The 12,059-nt window shown below is 33.1% G+C and overlaps 1 protein-coding gene across 1 annotated transcript in view; it reads right to left on the minus strand.

Moving 5' to 3' along the window:
• Positions 1–3,793: 3,793 nt before the first annotated feature.
• The window catches only part of KIAA0825 (KIAA0825 ortholog), a 1,109,509-nt gene continuing 1,101,243 nt past the window's right edge, over positions 3,794–12,059 (minus strand). Inside the window, exon 20 of the mRNA XM_053701492.1 lies at positions 3,794–4,012. Within this exon, the coding sequence (XP_053557467.1) occupies positions 3,940–4,012 (73 nt within the window). The 3' untranslated portion in view covers positions 3,794–3,939. The remainder of the gene's footprint in view (positions 4,013–12,059) is intronic.

The raw sequence follows: 12,059 nt of genomic DNA on the forward strand, positions 1-12,059 counted from the left end.
TCTTGCCCCGGGTTGAGGGAAGAATAAATTAATCTTAGATCCCACCAAGCTATGAAAATATTGGTGAATGCCGGGGCAAATTTTGCCTCATAGCGGTCCCCCTGACTTGCAGATAGTACTCATTGACAAACATGAAATAGTTGTGGGAGAGCAAGAATTGCAAAACAACCACCACATAGTGTCTTACTGAATTTTCAAAATTAGACTCTTTTTCTAAAAAAAACTCAACAGCTTTAATGCCTAAATGTTGTGGTATACTTGTAGACAAGGATGTTATATCTGCTGTAATCCAACAATAATCTTGTTGCCACTCCAATGTATCTAGTGTATGCAATAGATGTGATCTATCTTGAAGGTAACTGAGCTGTCTCTTAGCTATAGGTTGAAGAACGGAGTCCATCCATTCACCCAATGGTTCCAAAAGAGAGCCAATACCGGCCACTATTGGTCTGCCAAGTTGACAAAATTTGTCCTTATGTATCTTGGGGACATGATGGAAAATCGGTGTAATAGTATGGTCTGGAACTAGTACTTCTCAATCTGTTAGATTAAATACCCCCAACATAATTCCATCTTCAATAAGTTTGTGCATGTCCTCTTTAAATTTAAAGACAGGATTAAAGGGAAGTTGGCGATAGACTATGGTATCTGACAGTAGTCTATAGGCCTCCTGAAAATAGAAGGACTTGTCCATGACAGCGATATTACCACCTTTATCTGAGTTCCTTATCACAATTTGCTTGTTGTCTTCTAAAGATTTAATAGCTGCATGTTCTGTGTGCTTTAGATTTAAGGTGACAGTATCCTTGCCTTGTTTTTTTAATGCCTTTCTGGAAGAGTTTGTTGCTTTTATTTCTTGCTGTCTTTTTCATAGTACTATTGTGGTCATATTGTGGATTAGAAGTGTCTAGAGAGGTACTGTGTGGGGAAGATACAGGAACCTGATAATGTAATCTGTTTATTCCTACTTAATAAAAATCCCCTTCTATTATTGGGCCTTAGTTTAGACACTTCACTGTGAGCCAATATTGCTTTCCAATTAAATAGAGCAGCATACCTGACTTTATTGACACTCCTGCCAAGCGACACTTTGTCATCCTCTTAGTAAGCAGCTAAGGATCTAATATTTTATACAGTAATATAGACCTCTGTAATACCTTTATTGATGGAAATATATACTTAGGGGCTACTCACTGGTCCGCTAACACAGGCCAATAATCTGGGGTATCATAGGTACATCTTGATTTATGTTCTATCACAGGAATATTTATACATATAGTTGTAAAACTAGATACTTCCAAGTCTTCAGCTATGGGTATATCATACACTTATAACACGCATATTCTCTTCTTACGATTAGACAATTAGGGGCTTCAGAGTGACGTTTTGCTCCACAGGAGGGTTATTCATATTTGTTTTCCTTTTTGTTACTACTGCCATAGACCCCTAAGAATTTAATAAAACTTGTTATGACATTTTACCAACTTCAATTTCATTATCTTTCATATAACTATTTTAACCGTGTTCTTGTAATACTCCACCATTGGACATAAGCAGGTTGTATAGGGGTCTAAAATGCTTTTTTTTTTCAATATAAATGTTAACCGAGAAGGCGGGTACAAGTGAGACTCAAGGTGTTTACAAAAAACTATATCATAACTGATTATCTATAATATCTTAGGTAGCACAAAGTTATATTTGTTCATTTAATGTTTGCTATTATATATGTCATCAATATAGCTGTTTACTCTATTAGTTAATTTGTGTTCACATATATAACAAGTTGTACATCAGATCTAAGTCTCAATGTGTCATACAGTATTGAAAATAAGAGTGTACATGTCTGATACTCTCTATATTTAGGCCCTATAAATCACAGAGTTATCACTAAGTTATTTCATACATATATATATGAGGAAGGGGTGAATGCCCTGAAACGTCACAACCTAAATAAAGAGTGCTGTGCTTTAAATCCAGTGAGTGCATATTCTTAAGACTTTGATGATTTATGCACCCTGGTCTTGAGACTTTGTCGAGTGGGAGTGCGCTATCATCTGTTTATTATTTATATATATATATATATATATATATCAGATGCCATTCTGTACTTATACATAACCATTTCTGCTATGTTTTATTGTACCCTCCATTTTTCTAGTAGCTTGATCGTTTTGAGGTCCTAGAGTGACCTCCTTTTTAGCAGGGCAAACTACTTTAATGAAACATGTTCATGTAGTCTAGTTATATTTACAAAAAAATTATTTTATACTGATTTTGTTGTTACTTTATCATGGTCCAAGAGTGACCGTTTGTATCACTAGCCTTCCTCTATAGGAGACTCTATTTTTTCTGGGTACAAGAGTTACCCTCTAAAAACATGAGGGAGTTATAAAAAGAAAAAAAGAGGTTCCACATTATTTTGTTAAGTACAAACACTATTGTATAAATTTTTATGTTTAGTTTGACAAAATCAGTTATATACATAAGGAGAACTCACTTCAATATTTTAAAGACTTAACAATGTATTAACTAATGTGTCATATACGTTATTTGTAACTTGATTATTTAATACTGTATTTGCTAACAACCTCAATAAAAGAATTACAAACGAAAAAGAAAAAAAAACTAACATTTAAAAATACAAATATCAGTGTAAAGTCACTCAGGGGTTCAGTCTATAGCGACCTATTTATGCAATGAATCAGTTTTCTAGTAGCAGGATAGCTTTAGATTGTAACTAATGACAGTCTGTGTATCGCAAATGCCGGATTGATACGAAGTTTCTCCCCCTCACTGTGATGTCACTGACAGACAGTAGAACCCGACGTACGTTTCACCACGTCCAAGTGGCTTTTTCAAGGGTGTAATACAAGTGTTCCTCACCAGTCCTTTATACACCTTGCGATATTAATTACAAGGTCTTTTAAGGTGGTATCAGATTTATCATAACAACACAGGATTTAAGGTGGAATGATAACATACCTCATATTCAATATCAAGGAGAAATACATTTAAATATAACCATCATATATGTTTATGTTTATTTCAATGCTATATGATTCATACATTATAATTCAATATTCATAATGTTACATACAAACTTAGCGGCTATTCCAAAAAGTGAACCAATTCAAAATCTGCATTAAGACCTAATGGTATTATGGTGTTCAACACTCAAGTAAAAATTAAACTTTCATGATTCAGATAGAGCAGGCAATTTTAAACAATTTTCCAATTTACTTCCATTAACAAAATGTGCACAGTCTTTTTATATTTACAGTTTTTGAATCACCAGCTCCTACTGAGCATCTGCAAGAAATCACAGAATATACATATATGCATTTGAGATTGGCTAATGGCTGTCACATTATACAGTATGAGTGGAAATAGACATAACTTTGAAATTTGTCAGAATTGTCTTTTTATCATGCAATTGTTAATTATGCAAATCTACTGTATTTACTTGTCATTTAAATGAGAAAACAACCTAACAAAGCAATTAGGCTAACAAATAAATTACAATATATCAAATAAGATGACATGCAAACTTTAATCCTGGAATACGATTCTTTAAATAGGAGGATATCTTTATTTGTTACATTTTGTTTATATACCATCTCTCTGAGACATAGTACTACACTCATGTATGTATCAATTATTTCTGCTGCATCATTATGCAACTTGTGTATATGTGCATTAACAGCACCAATCAACAAAATCATTAAATACTCACACTCAATAGAGGGTAATTAAGTAACTTCCTACAATAGAAAGCAAGAAACCAGACATTCAACAGTGTTAAATAATTTATCATTTTATTACCATCATTTTTGTAGACTTATCGCAAAGAACATAAGAAACACAAACTGCTTTTAAACAGCTATTAAGACTTAAAATGAAACATTAATGCCAATGAATTACTGACAATGGGTTTCACTATTAAAGTTGTTTTAACTGTTCCAATAGACTCCTTTCATCTTCTGAAAGACTTTCTTCATCTTTAGCCTCCCACCTGTATGAAGAAACATAGATAAATTAATCGTCTGGCAATTTAGAAACAAACTTGAGGCCTTAAATTAAATAATGTCAGCAAAATAAGAAACTAAAATAAAATAATTTGTTTCTGCAAAACATTAAATCATGGACAGTTCATGTTAGAAACATTCTTATTAATGTGCCATAAAACATGTTGAGATCTGTGCATATCCTAAAGGGCTAATTAATTAAAAATAGTTTGCATTAAAAAAAAAATGTTTAAATTGCTGGCAAGTATTTTAAAATAATTTTCAAAAATAAGAAAAAATACTTAAAGGGACACTGTACCCAAATTTTTTCTTTCGTGATTCAGATAGAGCATGGCATTTTAAGCAACTTTCTAATTTACTCCTATTATCACATTTTCTTCATTCTCTTGGTATCTTTATTTGAAATGCAAGAAAGTAAGTTTAGATGCCGGCCCATTTTTGGTGATCAACCTGGGTTGTTCTTGCTGATTGGTGGATAAACTCATCCACCAATAAAAAAGTGCTGTCCAGAGTACTGAAAAAAAAACAGCTTAGGTGTCTTCTTTTTAAAATAAAGATAGCAAGAGAACGAAGAAAAATTGATAATAGGAATAAATTAGAAAGTGGCTTAAAATTGCATGCTCTATCTGAATCATGAAAGAAAGATTTTGGGTTCAGTGTCCCTTTAATAGTCATGCTGTCTAGAGAAGTCTACTCCACCCCCCTTATCAGTGTTTAGACACAGGCATTGTATTTCAACTGAGTTCACAGCTTCTAGACATGCTCCATCAGATAATCCCAATTCACTTTTGCATTCTACCAAAACAACAATAGATATAGATACAGCCATAGAAGGAAATGTGTGTGTGTGTGTGTGTGTGTGGGGGGGGGGGGGGAGTTAGAGCTTTACAATTCGGAAACTTAGAGGAAAGGGTTAATGGTGAGGCACTGCAGTATAAATGTGCAAGTAAAGTAATTAATGTATATATTATATTTTATCCCTATCCCAACTTGTTTTATGTCCCTTAAAGCAATTTGTATAATATGGTTGGATGAAAAGGTATATATAAAAAATATACATGCTCCGGGACTAAAGTCATTTTTATAAGTGACTCTCTATATTAATGATTATTTTCTCACATTCAGGTTTCTATTTCCACCCCCCCCCCCCAAAAGATTTGCGTCAAACTATTTAGCTGCAAATATATTTCTAAAGTATTTGGTTGAAACCTAGCGCTATAATCTATGTTTTCCTAAGTATGGTATTAGTAAGAAATGAGAGAATGAAAAAAAACTGAGAAGACCCTGGTCAGATCATACTTATATATGTTACAGTGAAAGCAGATGGTCAGAGATGGTATAGTATTACTAGTGAATGTGCACCTTCACTAAAGTCATCAGTGAATGTGTACTTCAGTGTTATCTTTTGACTTCCACTGCTCGTTGTTGGTAAACGTTCTATAATACAGCAGGTTATGTTTTTAAATCTAGGAAAAAGAAGAAATGCAGGCACTGCTGAGGATATCTTAAAACGGTAAATCTTTATTGGAGTAGCAATAAAAAGTGAACAGCTACAACCGCTGTAAAGATAGCAGGAAAAGGTACAAAACCGGCAAAAGGCAAGGCTGGGGAGAAAAATAGACACAGAAAAATGTCTGACTAGTTTCGAGTACAGGCTGTACTCTTATTCATAGACATACAAAGAGAAAGCAGGGCTCGTCTTTTAAGGGGAAACTTGTGTTAGAAAATTCAGCTGTTAACCATTTCAATTAATTAAAACAGCAGAATAAGTTAACCCCTGAAAGGCAGGCCTCACTTAATCTCTGTTAAAAAGATTAAAAACAAAGAACAAAATTCTCAGATTGTTGTTGTTATTTTAAACAAAGGATACTCCCAATAATAATAAATATTTTGGTAGATGTGGCATTTGACAGGGACTGTTTACATTCTGTATATACCATAAATAACCATACTTAATATTATAATTATATTTATAGAGTGAATATGTTACAAAATTTGAAAGAACTACAACATTATTGTATATTCCATGAATCAGTATCTATTACAATTGGACAAAAATACTGTTATACAAAATTGTAAACAGTACTAAGTTGTTATCCCATTACAAATTTTCTGATCAAGGGGTAATGTGAAAAATGAACTTAGAAATATAAAAAATAAAGATGAAATATATGTTAGATACACAAAGCATATAGATCCCTAGAAAGGAGAAAAGTTTCATTCTAACTCCAAATTTGAACCTGTTTGAGAATAGAAAATGAGACTCTGGATATGGTTTGGAATAGTAAAAGGATGCGAGTGAAATACATACAATCTTTTATACTTTAATTATCAATAAAAAAGTTAATATCGCATTCACGATTCATTCCTTTAGGGAAGCGTGTTTGTAATTTTAGCATCCAGAAAAGTTCTTTCCTTTCTAGGAACTTAAATTTATTGCCCCCTCTGATGGGCAGATTTACAGTATCGATTATTTTGATACTTATATTGGCCTCGTTAGAAAAATGTAAACTGTTAAAGTGGTTGGCTACTGCAGAGTCCTTATTATAATTTTTGATATCTCTAGCGTGTTCATTGAAACGCTTTCTAACTTCTCTAGAAGTTTGACCTGTATATTGTAATTTGCAAATATTGCATGTAAGGAGATATACCACAAACGTGGTACTGCAGTTGGCATAAAAATATGTAATGTATTCTTTCTCTGTACTAGTACTATTAAATGTGTTCCCTTCCTGAATGTGTGAGCACATATTACAATTTTGTCTGCCACATTTATAATTTCCTTTGTGTGTTAGCCAGTTATGTTCATTCCCTTTATTTCTCATAACCAGGCTAGGTGATATGGCTTGTCCCAAAGTTTTAGATCTTTTAGGAACATATTTAATGTTGTTGATAAGGGGTCTGAGGATATCATCTCCTGAAAGAATATGTGCATGTTTTTGCATAATTTTTATAATATCATTGTACTGTTTAGAGTACGCTGTGGTGAAAACAATTGCTTCTTTGAAGTTAGATTCTTTCTTTTTTGCCTTATTATTATGCATGTTAGTGACTGTGTTATATTTTTTAATTTCCTTCCTACATTTTTCAAGGCTATTTGCATTGTATCCTCTGCTGGTTAGTCTATTCTTTAGGTCAAGGGATTGAGTGTCATAAATGTCATCAGATTTCGTGTTTCTCCGTAACCTAATGAATTGACTACGAGGAATGGACTTTATTAAATGTGTAGGATGTTGTGACGTTGCATAAAGTATGGTATTACCTGCAGTCTCCTTACGATAAGTGCTTGTGACAATGCAGTTTTCAACAATCTCCAATGTTAAGTCTAAGTAATTTACACTCTGTGTATTGTATGTTCCTGTAAATCGTAAATTAAATGGGTTAGTGTTGATGTATTCCATAAAGTTGTTAAATTCTACCTCTTTCAAAGGTTGTTTTACAATAAGCAACAGATCATCAATATAACGGATGTATATTAAGATGTTCTCAAGCCATGGATTTTGGGTGTTGTAAATATGTGATAACTCCCACCAGGAGACATATAAGTTTGCAAAGGCGGGGGCAAACTTTTCCCCCATGGCGGTACCACATATTTGATTATAGAAACAGCCATCAAACCAAAAATAGTTGTGTGACAATAAGAATTTCAACACATCTCCTATATATTGCTTTATGTGGATATTTAAATCCATCTCTCTTTGGAGAAAAAATTCAACTGCTTGTACCCCCAAGTCTTGGGGGATACTAATGTATAGGGAGCATACATCAATTACTGCCCATGAATAATTCTCCTTCCAAGTGACAGTGTCCATGATTTCAATTAATTTTGCACTGTCCCTTACATAGGAGAGTTGTTTTTTTGCAATTGGTTGTAATATTTCATCTAACCATGCCCCCAAAGGCTCAAACAAGGACCCCACCCCTGAAACAATGGGTCTCCCTGGAGGGTACAAGCAGTTGAATTTTTTCTCCAAAGAGAGATGGATTTAAATAGCCACATAAAGCAATATATAGGAGATGTGTTGAAATTCTTATTGTGAAATTCTTATTGTGGCTAACACACAAAGGAAATTATAAATGTGGCAGACGAAATTGTAATATGTGCTCACACATTCAGGAAGGGAACACATTTAATAGTACTAGTACAGAGAAAGAATACATTACATATTTTTATGCCAACTGCAGTACCACTTTTGTGGTATATCTCCTTACATGCAATATTTGCAAATTACAATATACAGGTCAAACTTCTAGAGAAGTTAGAAAGCGTTTCAATGAACACGCTAGAGATATCAAAAATTATAATAAGGACTCTGCAGTAGCCAACCACTTTAACAGTTTACATTTTTCTAACGAGGCCAATATAAGTATCAAAATAATCGATACTGTAAATCTGCCCATCAGAGGGGGCAATAAATTTAAGTTCCTAGAAAGGAAAGAACTTTTCTGGATGCTAAAATTACAAACACGCTTCCCTAAAGGAATGAATCGTGAATGCGATATTAACTTTTTTATTGATAATTAAAGTATAAAAGATTGTATGTATTTCACTCGCATCCTTTTACTATTCCAAACCATATCCAGAGTCTCATTTTCTATTCTCAAACAGGTTCAAATTTGGAGTTAGAATGAAACTTTTCTCTTTTCTAGGGATCTATATGCTTTGTGTATCTAACATATATTTCATCTTTATTTTTTATATTTCTAAGTTCATTTTTCACATTACCCCTTGATCAGAAAATTTGTAATGGGATAACAACTTAGTACTGTTTACAATTTTGTATAACAGTATTTTTGTCCAATTGTAATAGATACTGATTCATGGAATATACAATAATGTTGTAGTTCTTTCAAATTTTGTAACATATTCACTCTATAAATATAATTATAATATTAAGTATGGTTATTTATGGTATATACAGAATGTAAACAGTCCCTGTCAAATGCCACATCTACCAAAATATTTATTATTATTGGGAGTATCCTTTGTTTAAAATAACAACAACAATCTGAGAATTTCGTTCTTTGTTTTTAATCTTTTTAACAGAGATTAAGTGAGGCCTGCCTTTCAGGGGTTAACTTATTCTGCTGTTTTAATTAATTGAAATGGTTAACAGCTGAATTTTCTAACACAAGTTTACCCTTAAAAGACGAGCCCTGCTTTCTCTTTGTATGTCTATGAATAAGAGTACAGCCTGTACTCGAAACTAGTCAGACATTTTTCTGTGTCTATTTTTCTCCCCAGCCTTGCCTTTTGCCGGTTTTGTACCTTTTCCTGCTATCTTTACAGCGGTTGTAGCTGTTCACTTTTTATTGCTACTCCAATAAAGATTTACCGTTTTAAGATATCCTCAGCAGTGCCTGCATTTCTTCTTTTTCCTGCACCTACATAGTGGCTTGGTTTCGCCACTGCTACGGCACTCCGTTGGCTCCCTATGGAAAGACTACACTGAAACCGGCATCACTTCCGGTTGTCTTGCCGAGTCCGCAGACGCTGCCAGGAACGCCGCACTCTCGTATGTTTTTAAATCCACTGTACGCATGTTTTCAAGGACCAATAAACTTATTTCAAATGGAAACTTTAAAAAAAAAAAGAAAAAAAAATTCAACACGTTGGGTAGAACTAATTAAGTGTATTAAAAAACATATAGACAGTGTTAAGAGTGGTGAGCTAATCACTCTAATGCTATTAAAGGGGGCGCTACACTTCAATAGATACAGAAAATAACACTGTACTAAGATAAGACCTGTATCTTACACAATATCAATATTAATTGGCAAATGATTGAATAAATAGCAATGTTAGACAAAACACCAATTCGTAAATTGTTATTGTACAGTGACTAAATACGTGCAAATACGTTCAAATAAAGTTCATTATATATACGGTAAATACCAATCCCAAATAAGTCTCTGTAATAAAGTCTCTTCTAGTACTCCAATGACACAAAGGACAAATGGCACGGAAGAAACTCTGTGGCTGCTCTCTGGAAAAGCTCGTCAAAATTCCTAAAAAAAGGAAGAAGATACAGAGGCGCCTCTAAGTGCAGATCCGACAAGCAACAAAAGTATATGTAAATGTACTCACATTTAACAAAGCACACTATAGTGCAATTGGGGCAGACTGAGACTTGCTCGGCTGACTCTCACAGGAGGATAATACTCCGTGTTCTCCCTGTAACACTCCGAGTTATAACCGTCAAGGGTAGCTTATGGGCAAACTCCTGTTTGTGGGAATACAGGTACAAGGAGCAGCGACTTCTCCCAAAAGTCAAAGAAGGCAGCGGTAGTATATTTTAAAATACTTTTCAATTTAAAACATATTTAAAAACAATAACAGTGACGCATTTCTCGGCGTGCAATGCAGTTTCCTCAGACTGTATAAACAAAAAACTACTGCTGTCTATTTGAATCAACAATGACCAATCAATGGAGCCCAATATCAAACCCACGCCTCCTTGTGTGACATCACACAGGTGCACAGCGTTCAGAAATTACCTTATAGTAACTAGATCTGTCTCCTATTGCAAGTACTACTGCTAGAATCAACAAATGAGATTTATATTATACCAAATTAACATATATAGTGTGTACATATTGTATCTACTTGGAAACTGTATCTACTTGGAAACTACAACTAGTATATAATCAGTACTTAACATTGTAACGATATCAGCATATCCTGACATATTTTGACATTGCAATCACTTCCCCCTGAAGCTGTGTGCAAGATGCATCATTGTGTTGGAGAAACCACATTTTAAATATATATATATATATATCTCCAAACATGCATCCTCCATATTAAATACCATTTTTAGTTAAAATTGTATGATACATAAGGGATATAGTACTTCAAATAGCATATGAAAATAATAAATCACCCGTATGTATATGCATATATGAATGTCTCAAGATTGATTACATTAAATATTCATCTCATTCCTATAGAAGTCTAAATGTACTTAAAGTCCTATAATTAAAGGTATATATATATCTAATAATACTGTCAAACCTTTTGTGTTTATTTTGATTATTCACTTCAGCCCCGAAAAATTAGAGCTTGCCGTCCTATTTAGATATCCTATCTTGTATCCAAAGGCACGAATGGAATTTTCCAAACGTATTATCACCCTATTAAAGTGCTAATTAAAAACTCGACTAATAAGTAAATAATAAATATGGAGATACACTTGAGGATATAAAATGTCCCTATATATATATATATATATATTTTTATATATATATATATATATACATATACATTTTTTAGCACTTTTAATAGGGTGATAATACATTTGGAAAATTCCATTGGTGCCTTTGGATACAAGATAGGATATCTAAATAGGACGGCAAGCTCTAATTTTACGGGGCTGAAGTGAATAATCAAAATAAACACAAAAGGTTTGACAGTATTATTAGATATACATATATATATATATATATATATATATATATATATATATATATACCTTTAATTATTTAGACTTCTATAGGAATGAAATGAATATGAATATTTAATGTAATCAATCTTGAGACATTCATATATGTATATACATACGGGTGATTTATTATTTTCCTATGCTATTTGAAGTACTATATCCCTTATGTATCATCAAATTTTAACTAAAAATGGTATTTAATATGGAGGATGCATGTTTGGAGATATATATATATATTTAAAATGTGGTTTCTCCAACACAATGATGCATCTTACACACAGTTTCAGGGGGAAGAGATTGTAATGTCAAAATGTCAGGATATGCTGATATTGTTACAATGTTAAGTACTGACTGACTATATATTATGTACATAGTTGTAGTTTCCAAATAGATACAATGTGAACACACTATATATGTTAATTTGGTATAATAAAAATCTCATTTGTTGATTCTAGCAGCAGTACTTGCAATAGGAGACAGATCTAGTAACTATAAGGTAACTTCTGAACGCTGTGCACCTGTGTGATGTCACACAAGGAGGCGTGGGTTTGATATTGGGCTTTATTGATTGGTCATTGTTGATTCAAATAGA

This window comes from Bombina bombina, chromosome 2, assembly GCF_027579735.1.
Source record: "Bombina bombina isolate aBomBom1 chromosome 2, aBomBom1.pri, whole genome shotgun sequence".
Classification (NCBI taxonomy): domain Eukaryota; kingdom Metazoa; phylum Chordata; class Amphibia; order Anura; family Bombinatoridae; genus Bombina; species Bombina bombina.